This window comes from Corvus kubaryi, unplaced genomic scaffold, assembly GCF_017639235.1.
Source record: "Corvus kubaryi isolate FWS band 111438036 unplaced genomic scaffold, C.kubaryi_AGA036_p1.0 split3-73, whole genome shotgun sequence".
Taxonomy (NCBI): domain Eukaryota; kingdom Metazoa; phylum Chordata; class Aves; order Passeriformes; family Corvidae; genus Corvus; species Corvus kubaryi.
The window spans coordinates 16633596-16661002 of record NW_024582091.1 but is presented as its reverse complement, the minus strand read 5'-3'; the positions used below and the strand labels follow the sequence as shown (position 1 = coordinate 16661002).

The following is a 27407-nucleotide window of genomic DNA, read 5'->3' as shown; positions in this document are numbered from 1 at the left end:
ATTCCATGAATTTGGCTGATATTTTTCAGAGACTCTAAACTGTGATCTAAAAAACTCTGCTGGACTGCAGTCTTTGAGCAAAGCAGCACTGTTTCCTTTTGTCAGCCATATCCCCAGCTTTCACATGGATCCATTTAGCTGCCTGTCCAGCAGTGAACATCCTAGAGAGGAGCCTGAGCTTTGAGATCTCTCCGGTGTTAAAGTGTTTGAGTCTTTTGTTGCTTATATTTCTCTAGGATGATCCTTCTGTATTTCTTCTTTCTGAAGAAAAAGTGAATAATGATAAAATATTGCTTATGACAAAGAAAGGCTGGTTGATGAGGGCTATTTTGCATCTAATGCTGTAATCTAAGTTAATTGTTCTGTCTACCAGTTCAGTTTGTCATATGCCATCTCAGCTGTTCTTGTTTGTTCACATTCACACCCTCATCATACCCTGCTCCCTCTCAATACAGAGGTTTTTTTCTTTTTGTTCATCCCTAGTGGCATTTGATTAGGATTTTGGCAAAACACCCAGAGCCTCTGTGGTTCAACAGTTTAGTTGCCAGAGGGACAGGATTAAAAAGCTGGGAGTTGCTAATTGACTCCATGGGTTAGTGAGACCAAAGATCTCCTGATATTTCTCTCTGAGTGATCAACAGCCATTTAATTCAATGGTATGTGCTGTAGCCAACATGACCTTCAAGGAAACACAGGGTTTGTTTCTGTGGTTTAAAGAGGTAATTTCTAGACAGGGCTTCTGTTTTGCCTCAGAAGCTGTATGCACTTTCAGTGTTGCTTCCATCAAGTGCTTCTGCAAAACTACATCTTGAAGTTTTGTAGAGTGATGGGCCGAGTGAATTCGCAATTATCATTATCAGTTATGCTCATCGCTGAGAGCAGGACTTGGTGATCATTTGATTCCTGTCACTACCTCACAGGCTGTCCCCACTGGCCCTTCACTCACCCTTCCCTGCTCGGTCCAGCTTCTTGTCTAAACCTCCTCCAAAGGGTCTTGGTGTCTCAACATATCCTATTTGTGTGCTCTCTCATTGCCTCAGCCCCAGGTGCTGAAAGAGGAGCAGGGAGAAGGAAAAAGTAGTGATTACTCCAGCTGATTGTAGTAGGAGTTTGCCCAAAAAAAGACAGAGTAAATATTTCTGCTGATAAATTGGTTTTGCAGTCTCATCTTTACATTTCTGTATTAAGTACTAAACATTTGAGTCCAATGTTCAAATAATTTCTCCCTCTCTCTATTACAACCACTATTTTATCATCCCCCCAAATTTGTGATCAGCTGCAGAAAAGACACCTAATCCAGCCTAGGACCTCTTCTCTCAAGGACTTTCCAGACCATCCACCTTAACAAAGAACACCCTTTATTTTGGGGTTAACAAAGCTTTGTGTCAGCCCCAAACTGAACCTTAGGCTTTGTCCTTGCAATGAGATAACTTCTGGTTATTGAGTGTTTGATGCAGGAACATGAACAAAGAAAAGAACATGGACATAGTATTTTATCTTCAAGAGCGGATAGGGAAGGAATAGGAGGGCGGGACAGATACCAGCTTGGCAGTGTTCTTATGTTTATGGGTTTGGTTTTTAGTTGTTTGTTTTTTGGGTATTTTTAAATCTGTGATTAGTGTTCAGAGAAGCATAGAAATCGCAGCAGTAAATAGACTATGGGTGGGTGTTGATTTCCTGAATCAAGGCTAAATTAAGGATCCATACACAGGGAGTCTCTCTTGCAGTCTGGGAGCTGTGGGGGGCAGCCCACCATGTGTTCCTCGGCTCCCACCAGGGAGATGTGGTGGGAAGTACCACGGCCAGCTGCTGCCATCCTCGTCTGGCACAGCCTGATTGCAGTGTGAGGCTATCCTGGCAGAGACCTCGATTCTCCTCCATTAGCACCCTGCCTGCCACGGCATGTCTGCGGGGGGCACGGCTGCAATGTCCCCAGCTGGATGTGGCAATGGTAATGTTAGTCACACACGCTTTCTCTGCTGCCAGACAGGGCAGTGCTGAGGGCAGCCTTGGGCCTGCCCTGAAGTGGATTGTGCTGGGCTGTGGAACCTTTCTGAAGAGGCTTCTCTGAGCATCGAGCCTCGCTGTAGCACAGGCCCAAGATCAGTGTCACAGGCATGGCCACACTGAAGAGCTCTTAGGTACTTGAATGCATTAAGGAAATAGATAAGTATTTGAATTATTGCCCAAGCTCTTCTTGACTACCATGTATGACTTCACAAGGTATCTGAGCAAAACAAGTCTAATTGGCTACCAACAGGACACTGCCATCAGCAGGCTTGTGTTGTTTCTCTGTTGATTGTACTGCACATCAAAATGTCTCGTCACCACAGATACAGTGCTTTTTGCTATCTTGTTTAAAAAAAAAAGCCCAATAAAGCAAAGCATGTTTTACTGAGCAAGAGAAATGTCATAGAAAAATTCTTTCTCTCAGTTGCAAATGTTTGCTGGCAATTTTTTTAAAGTACGTAGCGCTGAGCCATGTGTCTGAATGTGTCATGTAGGTGCTTGTAAACATCTGGGAGTCATCTCAGAGTGCTGGGTTAGCCCTGTTAGAGCTTCTCTGCTGGGGGCAACAGTCACTCAGACTGGAATTGGTCATTCTGAGGAGCCTGGTCCTGCTCCACAGGGCTTGCTTCGAGGTGCCTGTTCCCAGCACAGCTGCTGACAGACACTGGGGGCATAACAGGCTGGAGCTGGGCACGTGGGAAGGGGACAGTGTGCTCTGCTGGAATCAGGTGAGGCTGGCTTATCAAAGCCCTGGCAAACCTGCTGTGGGGTTGGTCACATCTTGTCTCAAGGGCATGGGGATCAGCCTTTCCCTACTGAGGCTGAGTTGGTGCTTCTTTCTCCCCCAGCAGAGGCAAACATAAGGCTGTGTTCAAAAGCCCTGAAGATGTGTGGGAGTCTGTACGTGCCGCTGCAGGTACAGGAACAGGATGGATATCAGCTTGCAAAAGTGTGCTGCTCTCTCAGCAGCATTTCTGCTCTCTGGTTAGGCTTGTGGTGTATTCAGAGCTTCAATATAGTCTCGAGGAAGATGCTACTCTAGCTAAATATGTGCATGCAGCAGGCCCTGCTGTTTGTGGCACTGCAAATATGGGTCTGAGTCCACAAAGGGACTGTGGTGCATCTTACGTATTATCTGACTGCTAAGCAGGTTCAAAATCTAGCTGCTAAAAGTCTTTGCATATCTTCATGGAGGCTACTATGGTCCTTGGAAAATTAATTTCTGCTGGTCAAGTCCCAGACACGTCTTCAGAGCTTCTGCTTCCTTTGGCATGGTCACACTCACTGACAGTGCCCAGGCTGGAGACACGACCCGGGCAGGGTCATTGGTGTGAGTCCTGTGAGACCCACTGCGACACACTGAGACCACCAGGCAACACTGAACCCACCTGCACTGCTCCTCAGCAGTTCCTGCTGAGCTGCCCCGCTGGGTCGTGCTTGGTGTGCATGTCTCAGGAGGCGCTTACCACCAGAATTTGGGAAAAGCTGCATGAAAACACACTAAAGGAATCTTGAGTCATCTGAGCAGATCCTGGCCATTAATGAGTAGCAGTCTACAGTGAAGTTTTGATACAGGGCTTCTAGTAATAGAGGAGTGGGCATTCATTATGGGATGTTTTCTGCTTATTTACTCTTTGTGAACTCTCTGGCTGCTAATTTTAAAACTACTGTGGAAAACTAGTGATATCATCAGTGAGTAACATGAATCAAAATGATGATGGGCTCTTGAGAGATTAATGTGACTTGTCTTGTTGGTAAAAAATGAGAAACCTCCAAGCAAGAGCTCATTGCTTGCCATTTCTTCATCTGAGTCCCCTGTCCTTGGGGATAAATTTGTTCAAAAAGGCCTAAAATTTAAGGTGGGATGGCTTAGTTTTTAAAAACATATGCAAATGTTTCATCCAAGCTCTGGATTAACTGGCAAAGTGTCAACATTGCAGCATATGCCAAGGGGAAGATAATTCAATGTTTCGAAAGGGCCCTTACATGATTATTCACTGACTCTTTCCCCAGCCCCCTCATGAAGAACCATTGACAGAAATGTACAACATTAGCTCAGAAATGTTTGCATGTCACCTTAGAAGTGCTAATTAAATGCAGATGATGTGAGAGAACATTTATTTACATATCTAAATCTCATTCTCTTTCAGGCCCTGCGATTCCTGTTGGGGTGGATGTGCAAGTTGAAAGCTTGGACAGCATTTCTGAGGTTGACATGGTATGTAATCCTCTTCTAAGCCTCAATTACTTCTAGTCATAAAAAGACCTTCTGACTTGAAATCTGTGGGCTTGTAATCATTGGTCAGATGAAAGTACTAGCAGCACCTCTGAAATTCAAAGAGGCTGATATTCAGAGCCAAAGACTTAATAAAACCAGGTGATCAAAGTCTTACCTCTGTATCTCCAGATAAAGATAAAAAGCATGAAGGGAAAAGGGACCTTGAATGGGAGAATAATCAATGCTATGAAAGATCTGTCACAACTAAAATACAAGCAGCTGCATATGAAGGTTTGAAGCTATATGGTAAAATTCACATAAGCTGCACTTGCTGCAGGAGTTTTCTTCCTTAGGGAACCATTCATGACATAACATGAGTGCTCACACACATTTCACTGTTTGGTTTTGGGTTGTTTCATGGTGATTTTTTTTTTTTAATTGTAGGAAATGGAATAAAAACACTTGAAAGAGAAGTAGAAAGGGGAACACAGAGGAGAAGAGGAAGCTTCTTGGCTCCTCCCTCTTTGTGCCTTTTCCTCCCTGTTCTTGTGCACATTTTGTGGTCTAGACAAAACGTAAAGATAAAGGAAGAGCTTTAGGTTGAGTGTTTTTTACTATGCTACAGTTACATCTTCATCCTATTTTGGAGGGCTTGGTTTAGATGACCTTTAAACGTTCTTTCCAACCCAAACTATTCTGTGTTGTGTGATTAAAACCAGGGAGCTTGCATGCCTGGATATTGAAAGAGAGGGTTTGGGGCTATGCATGCAGTGAGGTGTGTGGGAGGGAGCTGTCAGTATAGGAAATGGCTGCCAGGAGGAGAACTGGGGCTCTAGTATATCAAGATAATGTCAGAGCAGCAAAGAGGCCTAATTAGCGCAAGTAAATAACTCACAGTGCTTTCTGTCAGGATTCAACAAAAATCTTGCCCATCAGAAGTTTTTGAGGTCAGTTCTCTCCCTTAGCTGTTAATAGTTCTTGTTTTCCCAGCTCAAGTACTTTCTAGAGCAGTTGCTGACATGTGTTTGGGGTAGAAGAATGTTGTCCCGGGTCGGTCTGAGTTATCTTGGTATGTTTTTCCAACAGACTGTCCCAGCATGTGTGTTTGCAGGGAGGAGAGTGGGCAGTAAGCTGTCTGCCTGGCCAGGGGACCAGGGCTGGCTGTGCCTGCAACAAGGTGCCCTCTTTGTCTTCCCATTGCAGGCAGGGCTTGTTTCAAACTGCTCTGAAGTGGCCCTGCAAATCAGGTACTCTTGGCTGGGCAGTCCTTACCTATCACTGCTTGAGCAGGCAGCTGGTGCCCCAAAGAAGAGCATCACCAGCCGCAACCCACTGTATCTGCAAGGCTGTGCGTGCCAATGAGAGCAGCCAGGGGCTGTTTAAAGTGTGTGAGTTTAAAACTGGTGCCTGTCTGGTTGATGTGGATGGGCTGTGCTGTGTGCAGTGGCGGGGCATGCTCTTGAGGCTGCCTGGAGCATGGAACAAACATGAAATGTGCTGCCAAAGTCGAGGTACTTGTGTAGACTCACTGGCTGTCCCTCTGGCAGGTACTATTGTTCTCCCAGCTTGTTGTAAAACCTTGTTTTCCACGGGACTTTCCTATTTGTGAGTGCTGAAGTAAACCCCTTTTCTTGCTTTTAAATAGTGTGTGTGCTGGTCAGAAAGGAACAAGCCATCAGCACACTGCCTCTTTTGAGTCATGCCATGAAAAAGACTCCTTAAGTTGGATTTTATACTTAGAAGCTGTTGTCAGCTGCCACTTTGGCTCTGTGTTTGCAGCATTTGGTGCACCATGTTGGCCACTGGAGAGAGAGGAGAGCTGGCCATTGCAGAGGCCACTGTGTTGGCTGTTTGGAGAGAGAAAGGGGCTGAAGGTGAAAGATGAAAAGCTCCTGTATGGTAGGATGGGGAAAGGGGTGACCTGGAAAGCAGTGGGCTCCTTCCCATGTTGTGCCTTCAGACAGTCTCTTTCCCCTCCTCTCCAGCAGCTGTAAGCCATGCCGAGGGTGCCTGGCTGATGGTTCCTGTTTCCCTGTGCTCTGATGACGGAGCTGCCCAGAGGCATTTTGCAGCTGTCCTGGTTTTGGCTGGAACAGAGCTAATTTTCTTCTTAGTATCTGGTCCAGTGCTGTGTTTTGGATTTAGTATGAGAATAATACTGATAACGCAGTGCTTTGGTTGTAGCTCAGTAGTGCTTACTCTGAGTCAGGACTTTTCAGTGTCTCGTGCTCTGCCAGTGAGGAGGGGCACAAGAAGCTGTGAGGGAGCATGGCCAGGACAGCTGACCTGAGCTGGCCAAAGGGATATCCCACACTGTAGAATGTCATGCCCAGAGTATAAAACTGGGGGGAGTTGGCTGGGAGGGGCTGATCGCTGCTGGGGGACAGGCTGGACATCTGTCAGCAACTGTCTTGTGCATCACTTGGTTTTCTGGAGTTTTGCGCCTCTCTCTCTTTTTATCTTCCTTTTCATTACTATTCTTATTAATATTTACTTTATTTCAATTATTAAACTGTTTTTATCTCAATCCAGCTTCGTCTGAGTCTACTCCCCAACCCATCAGCTGGAGGTGGGGGGAGGGAGGAGTAAGCAAGTGTCTGTGTTGTACTGAGTTGCTGGCTGGGGTTAAACCATGAGAATGGTCCTCCTCTCCTGAAGTCCTGTGCCCCTCATGTCATGGCCAGGCAACTGGTAACCCTGACTAGCCAGACTCTTCTTTACACCTTTTTTGACTTCTACCATAACTTGCCCTATCTCCTAAGAAAGCAGCAATTGTGCCTCTTCCTTGATTTCCTTTTTCCCAGCTCTAGTCAAACTGATGAGTTGGATGTCTGGCCCCTGAGGCTGACTCTTCTAGCCAGGTTGCAACCTAAGCTCTGTCAGTGGCAGTAGATGTAAGGGGAAGGTGTCCCGTGTCCAGTAGGAAACAGGAGCTGGCAGCATCCCTGGGATGAGCAGTGGGGGAGCCTGGGACCAGTCTGATAAGGTGAGGACCTGCAGGTGGGTGAGCAGAAGTGTCCCCCAGGCCAGTCTCTGCCATGGTCAGAGAGGTGGGTGTCTGGCCAGCTCTGTACTGTGCAGGGCTGCAAGGTGAGGACTGGCGCTAAAGCCTTCTTTGACAAATTAATGAAAAACCTCCTGGCAATGCAAGGCAGTTGTGAAACAGCCCTTTGAAGCAGAGTCAGGGTAACTGATTGTCACTGTCACCAAACTGATCAGTTGTGGTTTGAGAAAGTGGTTGCCACATGGTTAGGGAGAGACCCTGGCTTGTGTTGCTGCCTGCTTGGGCTTGGTGGCTGCAGCTCCCATAATCACTTGCTTAATTGGGAATATAAAGAAAAGAAGTGTATTTGATCTCTCAGCATGAGAGTGGATTCAGCTCTAAAAGCAGGAGCTGCCAGGTTGGGATCAACAAAAAGATGTTTTTGTTTATGTGACTGAAGTTCCTGCCCCATCAACAAGCCTAAAAGGCAACTTTATTTACACACTTATATGGCAGGAAACACAGTTCCCTCACTTGGTTGGTGTTTGCAACAATTTAGTCCTTTTGGGGATAAATTGTTTAGTGTTTAGCCTGAGCATTAAGCTAACTTTCAATTTTTTCCTCTTGACCATATTTTTGCTACCATAGTCCTGTAAGATAATTTTGCCAGAATTGAAGAATCATTTCTGCAGGGCATTGCTTCTGTTGGGGCATATTTATATCCCATTTGGGACTGAACATTGCTGGGTACTGTGATAAATTCGTTAGTTGGTTATGCTTTGTTTTGGCTGAAATTATTTTGTCAGGAAAATCTATTCACAGAGGGCATTGACCTAGGAAAGAATCAGGAGCTGAGAGTGGAGAGATTTCATCTATCTGCTGGGAGTGAGTTTTCTTTCTGATGTGTTCTAGTTGTAGAGCCCAGCACTGACAGACCCCTCTCTTCCTTTTCTTGGTTCTCTTCCCTTTTTTGAAGGATTTCACTATGACCTTGTACTTAAGGCACTACTGGAAGGATGAGCGTCTCTCATTTTCCAGCACCAATAACAAGAGCAGGACCTTCGACGGCAGGCTGGTGAAGAAGATCTGGGTCCCTGATGTCTTCTTCGTGCATTCCAAGAGATCCTTCATTCATGATACCACCACAGACAACATCATGCTTCGAGTGTTCCCTGATGGGCATGTCCTCTACAGCATGAGGTGAGGGAGCAGCCCTGCTGCCCCTGAGCATCCCCTGGGGCTTTGCTGCCAGTTTTGCTCTAGGCTTGACTTTGGTGATCGCCAGGATTGCTACTGCCAATCCTGCTACTCCTGCTGCTGGTGCTCTGTTTCCACAATGTCCAGTGCAAAATGCTTTGCAGGAAACTCTGAGAAACCATGCTGGGGGAAGCCAGGGGGAAGCATGGCCCCAACTCTTTGCAGTCAGTGCAGGGCTTAGTCAAGCTGAAGTGTTCATCCCAGGGTCAGTGTGTGATTAAACTGGAAGCTGCTGATGTACCAGATGGTGACCTCTATAATTATCCTATTTTCCTTCTTGTTTGTCTAGAATTTTTTTTTTTTTTTTGGTAGTTGTGGTGCTTTCCTGTTGATGTAAGCGTTTAAGTTTATTGAAGCTGAAATGGCAGTATTAAAGACATCCTGGTTTTCTAGTAGATTTGTTGGCCAGAAGAATCCTGAGGGATGTCTGTCATAACCTGGACAGTTATCCATCCTGCAGGTATACCCAGACCATGACTGTGGATTTGCAGGATTCTGTAATACACAAGGACACAGAGACTTAATCCTCTAAACTTCTCTACCTTATTACAGATTATCAAAAATACCACAAAAATCACCACTAGCCAGTAAACTACCACAAAATCACCACTGGCAACTATGCCTGTGATTAATAAAGTGACTATATATACATATCATGCTATTGCAAATTACTATCAGCAGTCAATAATTTAGCATCCATCAATTATGTGGCAACAGCCATTAACTAACCAGGTTATACACTGTTACAGGTTACTTAGCATTGGTGGAGCAACTCGTCCACAATATACCCTCAGGTACACTTAGGACAGGTTGCTTGTGTGGGTGCATAGAGATACCACCAAGTGATCCAAATCATCCAACAGATGGGAGGGAAAACTGAAACAGACTCCAAAGTGGGCTCAGAGGGGACCAGTGAGACAGCAGAATCTCATTTCAGAGATGCTCTGAGTCATAGGGTGTGGAGTCAGCCAGGTGTCCTTGGTGGGTGTCCAAGAGATGGTAGAAAGTTCATGCACTGAATTCAACCTTCTAAGGAACAGAAAAGTATGTGTAGTATGGGAAGTTCTCAGAGGAAGGCTTCATTTTGGATAAAAATTATATCCTCCTTATATCCAGAGAGATAAGAGGGTGTAGGATGCCACCACTTTGAACAGGCAGTAGATGCTGGTAATTTCTGCTTTTCACCTGTGATGGTCAATAGATAATGAGGTTTTCTGCTCTCTCAGACCCTTTTTTATTTTCAATATAATTTCTTACCTTTTCTGACAATCAATTGCCTTTAAAATCACTTTTTTTGGCAGTTATTGATGTTATTTCAGGATATCTCCAGTTTCTAGGTACCCTATCTGCATGTCAAAGAGGCTGGCTGTGCTTCTCAAGGATTTGTCTTGTTCCCAGGCTGGTAGGCTTGGCAGACCTCTGTCCATATTTTTCAGCAGACAGGTTTTTTGCTCAGTAGTTTCTCCTTCTAACCAGGCTACCTTTATGGCTGCTCACATCAGCATCCCAGCAGATTTAATTTCGTTCAGACGAATGAAAAAAGAGAAGCGGAGAAAAACACAGTGACAGAGGAGAAAAGCTCAAGAGCCCAAACAAAAGGATATTTCCTCAGGACAGAAAGCATGCTCTAAGTGTACAGTGACCTTTGAATGCTTTGTAGCCAAGGATTTCTGTTCTAGGATCTTTCTGGAACTTATTCGCTTCAGCTATGGTAAAATGATTTTCAAAAACTAGGAAAGGTTGTCTATAAAGTTTGATTCTGTGATCTGTTGAGGAGGTGATGTGACTTTTTAACGTTACGCAAAAGAGACAAGTCTGTGAGTAAGCCACAGCTGATTGCACAAGACTCAAATTGATCATTTGATAGGTAAAATCCAAGGAGAAAGAAAATCTCAATAGCATTTGAGCCTGGTGGTGCTTTAGAGCACTCAGAACAATATCCAGCTGAAAAAACATGAGTGTCCTGTGGTGCTGGAAATGCCCTCAGATATCTTGAGATGTCTGCATGGGATTGACACTGGACTGAGGAACATTTCATTCCTGTTTTGTGCCTTGGGCATTCAAAGCCACCTGGACACTGCACTCTAATTGAGGAATATCATATTGATGAGGCAAGTTTCTGTGCTGTCCCTGACTAACAAACTGTTATTGACCACAGGTTGTGCCACAGGTGATGCCAAGGAAAGAAAATAACACATTTTAATGAGACTGAGTTATACAATGCTTAAATGCTACACACAGTTAGGGGAGGTCATTTTTGCAGGATACCTTCTGGAGTGTATCCCCAAAAACATTCTTTAAATTTTGCAAATATGGCAAAATTTTGCTCTGGTTTATAGTCAAAATGAACAGCATGTGCCTTTCAGAGGTGATGAGTGCGTAGGTCAGGGTAGGATTTGGATCACACTCCCTGGAACAGAGGAAAAGTTCTTCATCGACATCTGCAAGAATCCAGAAAATGTTCACAGCCAACGTAAGTTGGCCTCTGAAATGATGAGTCACAGCTGATTTGCCCCTCCTAAATCGAGAGCTCCACTGCAAATCTGTCTGCAAGAGAAAGTTCACTGATCCAATGGAAAATTTCTTATGTAAGGTTGTGCACAACTGGACTAGTTTAAAAACCAGAGCTGTGATTGCTGCAGTCCTTTAGCTAAGACACAAACTTAACAGAAGCAAATCTCACTTGCTGAAAACCAGCTGCACCCATTTTACAACCCCTGCCCCGGAAATACACCCCTCAGATTAAAAGAGTTTATTGAGTGCTGTAAGAAGCTGCTTTTGCCTTAATCATGTATGTACTGGACGAATTTTGTAGCTTGCAATAAGGGTGGTCATATTCCTTAGGCTTGGGTCATTCTGGGGGTGACTATGGAGCGAACTGAGCAATAGGGGAAATGAGGAAACCTTAATCAAACTGCACATAAGGGAATTTTCAAATGTAAATGATGAAGTTACTTTACATTGTAGTCTTGTAGGCAAATAGTTGGATATTAAACATAGTGGAAATATCTGTACTGACATTAGTATAACAGTAATGCCCAAGACAGCACTTTAATTCCTGGCTAGATATTGAGATTATGTTTTTCTTTGGAGTTTCTGTGTATAATCCCTCTGGCTTGAACTTGGAGAACTGGTAGGCATTTTCCTGTGGATTTTTTGCTTACGTCGTGCATGATTGCTGGCTTTAAAGCTGCAGAATAATTATCTGCAATAACATTCTTGCTTGATTGCTCCTCATAGAAACCAGCTTTTCTTGTTTTCAATTTCTAGGGTCACAGTGACAGCAATGTGCAACATGGACTTCAGCCGCTTCCCCCTGGATTCTCAGACATGTTCTCTGGAGCTGGAAAGCTGTATGTTATATCTGTGTTTGTAGCTAGATGTGCTCCAAGGCTGGCTGCACAGACATTTCATTGGACACATTTCAGAATACTGTCTGTTTTAGAGCCTGAAAAAATAGTTCATCAGAGTTACTAGGAGTCCTTCTATTGACTCAGCAGTATTGTGTATCTAGCCCTTATGCTGCAAGACAGGAATTTGCAAGGAAAGTGTCCTATGTCATAATCCTGATTCTGCAAACACTGTGATCTGGGCTCAGCTTCTTTGGGAAGGAGTTGTTCTGTGGAGAAAGTAATGTGAACAGTAAGGGTTTTTGTAGACTTTTTCCATTGTATGGCAAGACTAGTATCCAGTTGTTTTGAGGTCCTTCCAGCTGTTTAACTGAATGTTCCTCTGCAAAAAGCCAGAATCAGAATCAGAGGATAATTTTCATTGACCTTGAGATCACCTGCCCAAATACTCTCCTGAGAGCAGGGAGCTCTTTATGATGGGTTGCTTGGGGCTGTGTCCACAACTTTTCTCTGCAACTTGCTCAAATATTTGACAGCCCTGATCCTGAAAATGTTTCCTTTTACTTGCTTGGGAACAATCCTTTGCTGAGACTTGCATCCCTTGCCTCTCGTCCTTTTGTTCTCCATTTTGTCAAAGTGTCTGGGAAAAGGCTTCTGCCGCCTTCTGCATGACAGGACCCCACCACAGACTGCTCTTCTCCCAAGAGAGCAAGCCCTGCTCCCCCAGCCTCTTGTCTTAAGCCATGTGCTCCAGTCCCTGACCATCTTGATAACCCTCTTCTCATTCCCTGTTCCTGTACAAATTCTCTAAGTTTTTCTTTACACTTCTAACATATTTCTGGGCTCTTGCTTCTCACCAGTCCTCTTTGCTTTTATCATTCTAAGATAGTTTGAAGTGTCCATGCTTCCTCCTTCCTCTAAATTAAGGTGTTTTACCCATGATTATTTCCTGAGCTGTTATCTATTTTTGGTCTGTGATGTTCAGAGGAGTGCCATTCTAGCTGTCATTTCAATGATGAGCGAAAAGAGGATTTGTTTTCTTGAATCAGGATGACCTGGATTTTTGTTGTTGTCATGGTACATTATATGAGAAGATCTTTTGAACTCCCTTGCTGTTGGCAAACTTATTTGTGCCATTAGTTCATGCCAAAGACTGGATGTATTAACTTTTGTTGAACCTCTAAGATAAAGTCACATCACATTGTATTTCTTCTTTTCCTAAGATGCTTACACTGATGAAGATCTGATGCTGTATTGGAAAAATGGCAATGAATCTCTGAAAACTGATGAAAAAATTTCTTTGTCTCAGTTTTTGATACAAAAATTCCACACCACATCAAGACTGGCTTTCTACAGTAGCACGGGTATTGACCTTTTCCTATTTCCTACTATTGCTAAACCTAATGCTGCATTAACTGCTTGTGAGAGATAATGTCACTGAAATGTAGTCTTCAGAATCTGTTTGAAAACTCAGTTTCTTGTTTTACTAGTCTTAAAAATAAAAGAACAAAAGAAAGATCTTCTCTCTGTGCCTACTGTCCAGGCTGTTCTCACTGATTCTGGCTTTCCTCCTCTCTCAAAGGTTGGTACAATCGACTCTATATAAATTTCACTTTACGTCGACACATCTTTTTCTTCTTGCTCCAAACCTACTTCCCTGCCACTCTCATGGTCATGTTGTCCTGGGTGTCCTTCTGGATCGACCGACGAGCAGTTCCTGCCAGAGTCTCTTTGGGTGAGAACAACTGCAACAAACCATGGCTGTGTGAAAACTTTGAACATGAAAGTTTTGGCAGGAAAGGGAACTGTTCATTTTGATGGTTAAAGTTATTGTGCAAGCAAATGGTGGTATTATCTGATGATTAATATAATGTATAACTTGCACTTTAAGTCATTCATCACTAAGCTGTCTTCCTCACTTTTCTGTAGCTCAGGACAGAAAGTGCTGTGGTCTTAAAAATGAAGCTGTAACACAGATTGGTACAGCTAGGAAACAGGAGTCCTTGTCTCCACTGGTCTTAGCAGACCTGACCTTAGGATTAGGTGTGTTAAAAATGTGTTTTAACAGCATTGTGTTTAAACCCTCGAGGTTAAGGAAGGAGTTAAATGCTGTTTGTTAAATGCAAAATGTTGACTGCTCCATTACTCCTCAAAACTCAACCCATCATGAGCACAAAAACGTAGGCAGGGGAGCAGTTCTGCACTGGCAGAACAGATACTTAATGCACATTTATTTCATATTGAACATCTTTTAGATCATCATGTAGACTGTAATTTCTGCTTTTCTAAAAACAAAAAAACTTTATGGACTGTATCAGTCAATAACATTTCTTTCTCTTGGTTCCTTTCAGGGATAACCACCGTGCTGACCATGTCCACGATCATCACTGGGGTGAATGCCTCCATGCCTCGTGTTTCCTACATCAAAGCAGTGGATATTTACCTGTGGGTCAGTTTTGTGTTTGTGTTCCTCTCGGTGCTGGAATACGCGGCTGTGAATTACCTGACAACGGTGCAAGAGCAGAAGGAGAGGAAACTGCAGGAGAGGGTGAGGAAAACTTTTGTTCATCCATTTATTCTTTTTTTTTCCTTACAGCTGATCTGGTCTTTATATTGACTGTCTGTTAATGGGAAAACACTGACAACCATGTGTGTAATTGGGTCTGTTTAGACTGCTCCACCTCAGGCTGAATTAGTAACACAGAAAAACAGGATTCGATCTTATGGATCTTCATAGAAACATCAGAAAGGAGAGTGTGATATGAACTGGAAAAGAGTGCAGCCTTGAACTGCGAGGGAATGGCAAGACGGGAAAATAGAAAATCTTCACTGCAGCTGCCACGATTCCTGTTTAGTAAGCTAAAGGGGTTATTTGGAGTAAATTAATTTCCTCTCTCTCTAGGCAGCTTTACTCTGGGAACTGGATTTAATGGATGTAATAGTGGAGGTGTTGCCCATTACCGAGCACAAACAATGCTCAGCCAAGCTTATGCTTGTACTTTTTAATGTACCATGAAAGGTCTTATCCTGCATCCCTAGAGTGTTTCAAGACCTGACCAGAGACAGTCCTGAGCAGCTTGGCCCTGCTGGGAGCAGGACATAGGACTAGGGATCCCCTGAAGTCCTTTCCAGCCTGAAGTATCTTACAGACCTGTAAGCCCTTCTTCTTTGTGATTACACAAAGCACCATCTCCTTTTGAACACTAAGGTTTGAGACCAAATTTTTTCAGTCCCCATGCACCCAGGACATCACCATGTTTTACAGTTTCTTTCTTCCCAGTAGGAACGTACCGCATTAGTCTACTGGTAATATTGGTAACCTACTGTCTTTGACTCCTGGAGAAATTTGTACAAGCTTGTTGGAAATGCCAATGCAGACATCATCTTTGATACAATTTAAGCATGCTATTTCCCTCTCTGAACTACTCTTTTGGTTTTGCATGTCCTTCTCTTCCCTTCCTCTTCTTCCTATGACTTTCTTGAAGAGCAGCACAAGCCACATAACATTCCAGCACCTTTCCCAGTTGACATACTGTAAAAGAATATAATTAGATATACTTAAAAAAACAATTGGATAAATTTACCAGACTTCTGTGATGAGATTTTACCTCTCTTCAAGGCCTTCTCAACAGCATTATGATTCTGGAAAGCTACTTGAACAGGTCCCAAGATTCTTAATTTATCTATGCCCTTCCTAGTCCCCACCTGGGGCCCAGCAATTCTCTGCAACACAAGGCAGAGATGCTCTGTGCAAGCACAGCGACTCCAGTGTGTCTGACTTGCTGCATGTGAGCAGTGATCTGTGGCATTTTAGCCAGCCATGCTCAGGCTTCCCAAGTCCAAAGAATACAGTGTCTTGACAGGTCATGGGAAATAACAAGAAACATCCTTGCTAGGTCTGACTTGCCTAGAATAAACCTGTATGGTTTTTTTTAAAGATGAAAACTCTTCTCCTTTGTTTTTAACTCTACTAGAGGGATGAAATGAACTTGAGAGGGTTTGTTAATTTTCTGCTAAGTTTTCTGGAATGTTTTCCCACATCCAGTGATGGTGTAACTTGTTATTTATATCATAAATCTGCCCTTTACTGAGTTTTGTACACTGAATTCTATATTCAGCAAATGCCTTTTTACTACAACAGGGAAAACATTGTACCCAGTCTTCAATGTGTGACGATATTATTCCTCAGTAGGGAAATGGGAACAGAGATAATAAAGAGCATTATTTGAGGAGGAAGCTCTTGAAGAAGCAGAAGAGACATTTCTCACAGTAAATGTAGATCTTGTCAGCCAGTGCTACTCCCCTATGAAAGATCTAAAAAGTCCAGCACGAACATGTAAGACTACCCAGAGAAGAGCTGTGTTATGTCTACATTAAGAAATTCAGTGTGCCAGAGACAAAGGGATGCAGTGTCTAAAACAAAGCCTTCTCTTCCTCAAGGTTACAGGAGCTGCTGTGAAATGCCTGTGTCAAAAGGTCTGTGGCCCTATGCTTATTCCCAGCCCGTACCTGGAAATTTTTCAGAGCTTGCTATGATGCCTTGTTGGGACTATGTAAGGCTACAGAGGCTAGACAAAATTAAGAGAGTAAAAAGCAGTTATATTTATTGAAAGGCTTTCAGGTACGTTAGGGCCGTCAAAGCCCCCCGGGGCTACACCTAAAATGAACGACAGGTCACAGGTTTTCACCTTTGTAAGTTTGGTCCATTTGCATATCAGGGGTTAATCCTCCAATTACAGCTTCAGGTAATGAAGTCATTTACCCCAGGTTTGCTTCCCCCCAATTCACTTTTGTTTACATATCTCAGGGCCTGAGACAGTAAGGTGTCCTTGAGTTTTAGACTTAGAGAGAAATTGTTTTGTCTGACCAAAATGGGAGAACTGTAGCTAACAGGCTACATGGAGTTTAGAATTATACACTAACGAATTACAGGATATGAAAAATATAAAAGCTGAAATCCTAAGGCATCAGCTGGGCTGCACAAAATCCAGGCCAGAGACATTTCTGACACTCTAAATGTACTGTCAGCTGCATTCCCATGCCCAAAGAGGCTCTTTGGCAGTCTTTGAATTATTGCTGTAGACATAGGCTAAAATTTCTGCAGGGTGAAATTATGTAGTGCACCTCTGTGGGTACATGCCTATGTGAGGATGAGTGTAATTTTAGGATCTGTGGAGGTGGGTTTCTAGCTCGTCAGGCTCTCTTGTCCATAGAGGTGGCTGTCATCATCTGTGCATGAAGCCATGGGAACTGTAATTTGACCTGGGGGCTGACAGTAAATCTGCAGAATTGCTTTCTCTGCTGAGTCCTGCAGCAATTAGCTTGTTATTGCAACTGCTGTCCCTCACGCTCAGCCACCATCTCCTGGACCTGTAAGTTCCTGATAAAGAACCTGATGTGTAACTCTTCCCTGTGGTTTTTTTGTTGTTTGGTATTATTCTGGTTTTGGCTGGCATAGGATTAGTGTCTTTTCAGTAGCTGGTACAGTGCTGTGTTTTGAATTCAGTGTGAGGATAATGTAACACACTGATGTTGTTGCTAAGTTGTGTTTGTCCTGTGTCAAGGATGTTTTTGTGTCTTATGCTCTGCCAGTGAGGAGGCAAACAAAAGAAGTTGGGAGGGAACATGACCAGAACAGGTGACCCAAACTAGCCAAAGGGATATTCCACAGAACACATTTCAGTTATTAAACTGTTCTTATCTCAATCTACAAGTTTTACTTCTGATTCTCCTCCACAACCCTCCGGAGTTCAGGGGGGAGGGTGGGTTGAGTGAGTGACTGCATGATGCTTAGATGCCAGCTGGGATTAAATCATGACAGTCCTTTTTGGGGAGCTTCACTCTGGTTTTGTTCTGTTTTGGTTTGGTTATGTTGGTTTTGGGGTGTGTGGTTTTTTAAGTGTGTGTGCCTAGAATAAAATATGTCTTAAAATCCAATTGATGTTCAATTGTACTTACGGAGTGCTCAAAAAAAGTAAAGTAAGTGGGCTACTAACTTGCCATGTTTTTCTGAACATAACCTGCTGATACCAAATCTTTTGGTTATGTCAAGAACATAGAAAACAATCCTTAAGTTGATTTTAAGGTCTTCAATAAGCAATGTGATCTGTTGTTTAAATAATTTGAAGGAAAAGCCTTGACTGTAGTGTTTTCCAATGGCATCCTGAATATTACATATTGATGTTATATACATTTTTACACACACACACACATATATATATATATTCAGATATATACATTTGCTTTAGCTGAACATATCCTTGAAAACAAGTTCTTGGAAAACTCACACAACAAAGTTGGTGGAGGGTGCAAAGTATTACTAGGTGAGGAAATTGGTCTGTGGGAAATCAGAGACAGGAGCTCCTAGCAGAAAGGAGGTTTTGGAGTCCATTTTCATTGTGCATAACTACATAATCGATATTTCTGGGACAGGAAAAGGTTTTGAAGGTTTTGAATGATAGAAGACTGTATTTCCTATTCAAAATTCTATATGTATTCATTGGATTTTTTTGTGGGATGCATGCTAGTGCTGCTGAAGCCAATGAAAGTTTTGATGTTAGCTCCAACAGAGCTGGTATTTTACATTATGCTTTTAGCTGGTCCTCTGCTTGGTTTAAAATCAGATTTATGAAGAAAATGTGTATCTGTGAAACCAGAACTTGGCCCTTTTCTTCCCATAACATGTACTGGATAAGCCATTTCCACAGATTAAACTGCATCTTGTCCATGAATATTTATAAAAACAAAGAATGAAAAATAAGGAACCTCAAGACAGTAAGCCTGAACAACAGCTAGCTAAGAAAATCTTTTGCTTAGACTATATGTCTGCTAAAGCATTGTTCTAATCTTTTCTGAAGCTGCTCGTCCAAACAGTGGAGATAAACCCTGTTTCTTCATTTTGAAAACAAGAAAAAAAAAGTGACTTTTTTGTTCAAAGAGAAATTTAAAATATCTCAATCAAAATTTTGAACTCCACTGTTTACATCTGTCTGTTAATAGAAAGGCATAATTTCTGTTGCTGACGTGTTTTTCCAATATTCAGCTGTATTTCTTGCTTATGTCCCTAGTTTTCATGTTCATGTGGAATACCTCACTCGAAAACTATGATGCTGGATGGAAACTACAGTGAATCTGATGCCAACAGCCTGGCAGGATATACAAGAAACCAGATGGTACCAGAAGAAGAAAAACCAGAAAAGGTGGTTGTGCATTTAGCTATGAACAATGAATCTAATTCATCAAGGAAGAGAGGCCTGAGGGGCTATGTGGGCTTGCGCATCATCCAGAACACTCATGCAATTGATAAATATTCAAGATTAATATTCCCAGGCACCTACATAGTTTTTAATTTGATATATTGGTCTGTCTTTAGCTAAGCATGCTGGCACAGCAGTGACTGAATCAGAAGATGGCTACAAAACACTCTTTTGTTGGTATTTTTTTTGTCTGATCTGGACACAAAGCCAGAAACCTGATTATTTTATTGCTTCTTCAAAGGGTAAAGGGGAGGACACATCCTCCAGAAGGCAATTCCATGCACAGACCTCATGGAGGAAGTTGCTGTGCTGGTTGATTTCCAACCCACACCCCTGCTCCCGTTTGCTTTATGACACATGCCATTTCTCATACTTGAAAATACGTGTCCACCATACACCCAAATGTGCTGGATGCTCGTTTGGGGCTGGCCACGCTGGTGGTGCCTGCTGTGCAATGGACAACCAAAGACAGTGCTCATGTGAGCTGTAAGGAATTAAATAAATGCAACTTGCATGGGGAGGTCTGGACAGTGCAGCTCCTGTAAGGAAACTGAATGAGCATTTCCTTTTACAAAATCTCTGCTTTTGAGCAAATTCTTTTGTTTTTTCTTTGGCATACAAATGTAATTTTTTTTCCATTGTTTTCTGAAGAACACCTCCTTTAAGGGTACGGATTCTGCTTTCTCTCTGGATAGGACCTTCATCAGTACCATTAGGACAGCTGACTGGCCAGGATCAGCTGGGCTGGTTACAGAGCACAGGTGGTATGTCTGAGTCAGCAGGCTTTTTTTCTAGATTACAAAGTGCAGTCCACAGACAAACTGTACATCCCAATGTGCCTCTCCCAGTCAACACAATGCCCTTCTGTTCAGGCATTTGGGATCAAAAGGGGTATATGTCTGCCAGAACCTCTCTGCAGAAACAGAGGCATGTCAGAGATTAAATGGCCAAGAGTAATACTGTTGGTCCAAGGTCTGTGTAAGTCCTTTGAAGCTGCTGCACAGCATTGTAACAAACTTACGTGCTTGGCAGTTCTTCTCCTATCCCGTGATATCTCCCTTCTCTTTGCTAACAATGCTGACAGCAAAACCCAAATGTAGAAGCACGACACCAACAAGACAGTGATGCTCAAGTTTTTGTGCTCCTTATTTTAAGAAAACACCATGAGTTTTTGGCTGTCGTGGAGATTATGTACATCAAAACACTTGTTTACCAAGCTGAAACTGAGCAGTGGGGGCTGAGCTTGAAGTGCCAGGACTGAGGCTAGAAAAAAGAAAAAGGAAACAAAGAATACTGATGTAACTGTAAGTATTTGTTGGCACATGAAATTTTCTTCTTAACCATAGCAGGAATTCTTACATCCTAAATCTCAGGGGACGTAGAAGGTGGCAGAGAAATGTCAACTCTTGGCTGTCAACAATACCCAGATTTTCCCTTGTGCCTCAAATATTACTGCCTAAGAAATATTACTGCCTAAGTCAAGCTGATGATGGCACCGATTTAGTGGAAACAAAATTGATGAGAGAAGCTAAAATTAACAACTACGTTTCCCTTTAATCAGCCATGTTAATAACTGACATGAATGGAGTTCTGTCTGGTCATGGAAGTAAGAAAACACAGCCCTGAAATTGCTGGCAAGAAGAGGAAGGACAGTATATGAGGGGCAGGATTGCCCAGCCTGTCACTGTCTCCTGAGCCACCACCAGCTCAGTGCATTTACCACTCATTGCTCCTGCAGCTGAAACGTGGATACTTCTCACGTTGGCAGGCGGAGATCACTACAAGAAAGACACAAAAAATATGAAAGAAATAGATCACTCATTTTTTGAGATGTTAAAGCCTGGGCATAAGAGTGTGCTCTTCAGCATTAGCAGTTTTGAGTGTAAAACAGGAGCCAATGTCCCAGCTGGCAGCAGAACAGTGCTGCAAAGGGACCTTTGCTGGGGAAAGGAAGCAGAACTGCACTATGAAGTCACCAGAAAGTTCAGGGAGTGAGAAACTTGGTTCCTGTGCTCCCCTGTTTTGCCAGTCTTTCGGCATTACCCATGGCACATGCCATTTAACCTCTCAGTGCCTCAGCTCCTCCATCTAGAAAGTGAGGAGCACTAGGATTTACCTACCTCATAAGGTGCCGAGGGGCTTAATGTGCTTAGTTAGCATGTGTGGGGGGCATGCTTATGATTTCTGAGCAGGTTACCCAGTGGGAATCCAATTTTGTATTACTTACCAGTGAGTTCTTAAATGCATCCTCGGAACCAGTCCAGCTGGCAGAAAGCAGGTATCTCTCCTGCCTTATGATGCTATTACAACTCCCCTGCATTATAATGACATTAAACCAGGGATAAATGTAGACAAATAGCCAAAAAGTGAAGGCTGTTGATGAATAATGCCTCCTGGCACACAAAACCCAGGAAGTCCTAGTGCTTTACTTTGCCATTTCTTTTTATTACACCTCCTGTTTCCTTAGAAGTTATGTGATGGCAAAGACATCCTTTAGGTCCTACCATCTTTGTACTAGCATTCCCTGTAGTTTTAAAGCCTAATAAGCATCTTTTGGAGAGGATACCTTACTGTTATTTTATTTGCATGTGTACATAACTGATATTGATGTCTGCTTTTATCAGCCTATAAAACTATCAAGAGGGTATTTTTCCACTAGAGCAAAAAAATCCCTCCTCTATCTTAGGCACTACTTAAGCTTATTATTAATTAAAATGAAAAGTATAGATGCAAATAAAGCCAAGAGTTCTCCTTCAGTCAGCATTATGAATTGTATTTTTCTGTTTATTCAGAGAAGAGTGGCTAGGCATGAAGCTAGAACAAATATTTGAAGTATGGTATTGACAATGTATTTCACCTTTGATTTCACCTGGATTACAAGAGACTCCATGAGCACTGTCTAACTTCCAGTTGCCAGATCCAACCAACGTTTTGAGAGGGAGTGCCTGAAGCTGGGCTCTGAATGCTGTTTGATGGATACAACCCAATCCTGGGAGGCACTGAGCAGACGGACAATGAACCTACTGAAGGACAGGATTTTCAGAAGTGCACAGGAGATTTGGGCAAATTGAGGTCACTGATGAAAATGCCTTCTCTGCACAACCTGGTCCAATTGGAATGAGAGAAAATGCCAGCTCTGCTCATTCTAGGTCTGGCTCCATTTTACTTTTACTTCTGACCAAATCATGTCTTTGAGAAAAAGTAAGTATATATCTATGTGCACAGATGTATAATGTGTATGCAGGCGTAATCTATAACAAACGAAGACACTGGGATATGTACCTACGTTAAATAGTGTCCATATGTGAAATTGTAATATATTGTATGTAAATTACCGTTTATTATGCCCAGAAAACTTACTACATTGAATGGAGAAAAGCTCTTATTGTCAGCCAAGGGCCAAGAAGTGAGGTATTGGCAAAAAATATGGGTTCTCTTACTTTTTTTTTTCTGAAAAAGGAGGTGTTGAGAAGGATGCAAGCAATGCTGAGGCTAAACTTGTGCAATGGGTACAATCCACTGTGCTGGTTGTTGTAATCAAACCTGGTAATAAAATAACAGATGGAAAGAGTGGAAAAGAGTTCATTTCATGGTGTGAACTTTAAAATGTGATTTTAATTCTGTTTGGAAATCTGTTATCTATGAGTTGATATCCAGGGGCAAAGGATTTGAATAAACACCTCATTTGTAATTGATTTCAAGTAAAAAACATTTCAAAAGGTGGAAGGAATGTAGTGGAAGCGTGCGAGTACTTTGAAGTATGCAAAGCTCTTTGGGAAAAGGGAGCTGTTAATCACAGTTATAAGCTATGGAGACCTTTTGTGAAAACTGCAACCCACACTGAAGAAAGTTTAATAATTGCTTTACAATTGATGGCACATTTTCAAAAGATCAAGCGACAGGTATATATCTCAATCTCCATTTGACTACAAATGAGAACTTTTCATTTAATTCCTGCTGTGTGCCTTTGAAAACATTGTCTCCACACTTCCCAATGGAAGATAAAACTGCTCCGAGGTCCCAGCTACCAGATCTCAGCTATTATCCCTAATGCCGACTTATGGAACAAAAATAAATGTGCATGGGTGAGGCTGATGCCCGAACCACTGAATAATGGTTATTGTCTGTCAAGTTTCCACAGTGGAGAGATTACAGCAAGGTACAGCCTAACTAAGTGAGATACTGCCCTGCTAAAATGTAAAGAGCAGGAAAATTTATTTAAAAAACAGCAAGAATTTAGCACTATTAAAATTAAAATGTAATCCAGTCCCACATTAAGCTGATTAATTACTTTGCAAAAATGACATTTGAAATAATGTATCAGGGTCATTACTTTCCTGGTCAGAGGAATTATCATTTCAGATGAAGAGAGAAGGGAAATTGTGCTCAAGCAGGGGAAAGGTGCCGCTCTTGGCATCCAGCTCTTGTGGAAGTACAGGAGTGACCGCCAGGCTGAGCAGAGCCTGCTGTGGAGGCAAAGGTGAGGGGATCCAATTTTCCCAAGGCACTTGTTGCCTGGGAAACACACATCACCATGTGCCTCTCCTTGATTTGGGCATGAAAAGGTTATATTCTGCCAGAAGGGGTGGGATCCCCACCAGCCATAGGGTAGTCATGAGAGGTGGTGCAGTGCAGGTGGTGTAGCTATTTTGGCCAGAGGTCTGGGCTCCGTTCTGGCCATGTGTATTTTTTAGCTGGTCCTTGGTCAGGGTTTCACACAGGTGCCACGTGCCTGTGGTAGCCACGGGCAGAGTCTCCTCCACACCAACAGAGAGAGACATGCACAGCTCCCAGGTGTGCCCCCCCCCCCCCCCAGCTCATCCTGCAGCACTAAAGAGATAGGGGCTACATCCAGAATGTGTGCCCCAGCACTCCATTTGCAAGGCAGCCAGGAATCAGGACACCCATGAATTGCCCACTGCCTAGAGCAAGAAGCAAAGCCCTTAGCAGATAATACAATACCTGATTTTTAAGACTTCCTCCCTTTGAGAAAATGCTGAAGACTCCTTTTGGCCAGTTGTCCAAATTGGACTTATACCACAAGTCTTTTAGGGGTCTCTGAGTGTGGATATGTGCACTTGCAACCATAGAAATTAGCTTAGGAGAAATGCCTGGCAACTCAACCCATGCAAAATGCATATAAATGATGTGGAAAAAAAAGAAGGAAAGATTTTACTGCTCTACTTGTCACACAGATTTATAGAAGAAAATTGTGTGTTTAGCTTAGAGGGAATTCAGAGAGAGAAATGAAAGGACAAGTTAATTGTAACGACAGTTTGAATTACTTGAACAAATATATTTTGGGAAAAGGGACAGAACATTAGAGCTGTAAAACTCTCTAGCCTCCTGGCTCTTTCCATTTTATCTGGATTTCTATTAGGGTCCAAATTCATTTCAACCATGGAATTTTAAAGCTTTCTTATTAAGGTGCATAATGACCACATTTTTATAGGTACAGATGGGAGGAGACCTTCAGTGCTCTGCACAGATTGTAATTGCAGCAGTATCCAAGTGAAAAACCTGCTTATTTTGTGTCTAGAATTTCAGGAGAGCTGCTGTTCCACAAAACAGGAAAGGCAGAATTATTCACCTGTTGGGCAGGGACACAATGTGCTTTCCAGGGAGCTGCACAGGAGAAAGATCCTATCATTTGCACCAGATAGAGGCCTTGACATGTAACGCATATTTCTGGGTGCTCAAGCGTGGTGCTGGGGGGGACTTTGTAAGGCTCTCTGAGGAGGAAAGGAAACTCCTGCTTGGCCAGACCTGGAGACACTAACCACCTAGGTGGTCATCACCCTAACCACAGCCACCATCCATGACGGTGCCGTGGATGCAAACTGCCACCCCGGGCAAGGTGACAAAGGAGTTTTCCTCAGGACTTGGCCCATGTTCTGTGCCTCTGTGAGATACTTTCTTTATGGGATCAGTGTGCCCCTGCCCCAAAGGTCTCTGAGGTGCTCCCAGGGTGGCACACTGAAAGAAGTGTTTCTCTTATTCTGGGGCTGAGGTGGGGGCTCTCTCTTCATCCATGAGGGAGGCTGGTGCTCAGTCTGAAAAGGTGGTGTCTGTTTGCAGGATCTTCCTGTCAGATTCCTCCCACATCAGACTTCCCTTTCATCCCAGTGGTGACCTAGGAGAGGAAGAGGAGGAGGAGCTCTTGCTTCAAAGGGCTCCTTTGTTTGGAGAAGGGCTGGTGTATGACACAGAAAGCAAATGAAATTACTGAAATGGGAGGCCCTGCTGATTACTGGGGGTCAGGGGGTCTGTCCCAGGCTCTTGGGCACTCTATGTCCTAAATGACGCAGGAGATGCAACTCGATTTTGAACTGAGCTGCTAAATGGAAATGGCACATGCTGAGCTGCCATAAGCCTTCACCACCACTCACAGAGTAAGGCTGGGGCAGCAGCTCTGTGCAATTCTGTACCTCATTAACCTGTACAGGAACGCCTGGAGCTGTCTGGTGATGCTGTCCAGGAACAATGCTGCCCATCAGCTTTCCCTTCCCCACACTCAGCCTCCCACTGAAGGGCTCTCCATATCTCTTACCCACCCTCCTGCAGATGCAGCAGTGCTTAGCAGGACACGGCTTCCTTAAAGAAGAGGAAAAAGTAGCAAAAGAGGCAAGAAGAGGAAAAAAGTCCTCCCCCCAAAATGAAAGTATTTTTGTGACTGTGCCAAAGGCAGTATTTTTGCCAAGCCATTAGCTGCTCCTTGGTTCTCCAGCTTTTCTTTAATCACAGCTGTAATATTTGTGCTTTCTCCTCCTCAGTTCTTTGGTAGCTGACGCAAATATTACAGAATGTCAGTATTCTTCCCACGTCTCAGCTGGTGACAAAAGTCATAAAAACAAGTGACTAACAGCTCCAGTGCAAAACACCTTTGTGCTGGTGCTCTGCCAAGGGAAGGAACCATCGAGGCTGCTTCACAAATACAAACTCTGTAAGGTTTCCTTACTATATGAATCCAATTAGCTGAAGCTATTTAATTGGGAAGTGGTAAAACAGCTTGGTAAAATAATAAAAATTAAAATTTGTTTGATTTCACAGAGAAGGAAGCAGCCTCAGAAAGAAGTCTGAGTCTTACCCTCACTTCAGGTCTCAGTCAAGGCTGTGTGGATGCATGACACACAATGGTGGAGAGGTGTCATGGCCCAGCTGGATGGTGGGTGCAGGTCCAGGAGGCTTCCCACAGGAGAAACACCTGTGGGCTGCCCAGGACTGCACCCAGGACTGAAGCAAACACGCAGGATGAGCCTTAGACCCAGAGTTTCATTCCTCAGTCTCTCCATCCCATGGCTGCTAAGCTGCCGCCTAAGCTCTAAAATGCTCACAGTTGCTTCCAAGCACATCCATTTCCAGTACAGAGGCTGCCCCAAAGCTTCATGTCCACTCCAAGGCATGTCTTGGGGCCCTGGCTCAGCCTGTATGGAGCAGAATGCCATGATGTTCAATTCTCATGAGCCTCCAGGCTCAGCTTCCTATCCAGGCTCAGCACTGTGGTGTTAAACTGCCCCTGGTGCCATTTCCCAGCTGCCTCCCTGAATCTGGAGATCCCTGAACACCTCAAGGACCTCATCCATCTCTCATCCCAGCCTCATGAGCTTCTGCTGTCAGTAGAGCAGGTGATGGAGTCAAAGGCTTCACATGCCAAACAGACACCCCTCCAACTGTCTCCTCGTATCTACCCTGATCCTTGTTTCTGCTCTCCATAAGGCTGTGAGAGGAGATCAGCAATGACCCAGAAACAAGCTGAAGAGAGAAAGAGGCTGAAAAACTTTTGTCAAGGGTCAGGAAGAATAAGGAGGGTGAAGCTGCTGAGCTGGGTTCCCTGAGTGCTTGGGCAGAGCACACACACATGGCACTAGGGCTCAGTGTGTGCCAGGTCTCCGGCACAGCACAGCAAGGGTCAGCACAGCTCCAGCACCAACACCTTTCTGGCCAAGGAATGATAGTCTTGGGGCACGTCCCCACCACCAGGACAAGGCTGCCATGCCAAGTGCTGCCACAACAGTCAGGCCAAACAGGGCTGTGGGGAGGACCAGGCAGCTGATGCTCCTGTGCCTGGAGGCATCATTGACCACATTTAAACCACTTCTGGCAGGTGCTTGTGCAGGCTTCTCTTAAAAACCTGCAATGCCACAGCTTCCCCAGGGAGCTTCTACCAGTGATTAACCAGCCTCAAAATTAGGAAGTATTCACTGGTAGCCCGGCTGAATCTGCCTTGCCAGGTCTGTTATGCCCTGTGGGTATGAAGGAAAGTTTATGTACCTAAATTTGTGCAGATATATCCCATGTTTCCTCTGTTCTTCACTTCCCTGGACTAAGGGACC

At 43.6% G+C, this 27407-nt stretch overlaps 1 protein-coding gene across 2 annotated transcripts in view; it reads left to right on the top strand.

Annotated features, from left to right (window-relative positions):
- LOC121659205 (gamma-aminobutyric acid receptor subunit rho-2-like) overlaps window positions 1-22659 on the top strand; it is a 35302-nt gene extending 12643 nt beyond the window's left edge. The window contains exons 3-10 of one of the 2 annotated variants that reach the window (XM_042017105.1): window positions 4161-4228; window positions 8188-8411; window positions 11739-11821; window positions 13042-13182; window positions 13401-13553; window positions 14170-14366; window positions 18886-19017; window positions 21985-22659. In XM_042017105.1, the coding sequence (XP_041873039.1) occupies window positions 4161-4228; window positions 8188-8411; window positions 11739-11821; window positions 13042-13182; window positions 13401-13553; window positions 14170-14366; window positions 18886-19017; window positions 21985-22023 (1037 nt within the window). In that variant the 3' untranslated portion in view covers window positions 22024-22659. Of the gene's footprint in view, window positions 1-4160; window positions 4229-8187; window positions 8412-11738; window positions 11822-13041; window positions 13183-13400; window positions 13554-14169; window positions 14367-18885 lie in introns of both variants that reach the window. The other variant, XM_042017104.1, reaches the window with a different exon arrangement.
- The last annotated feature ends 4748 nt before the right edge of the window (window positions 22660-27407 follow it).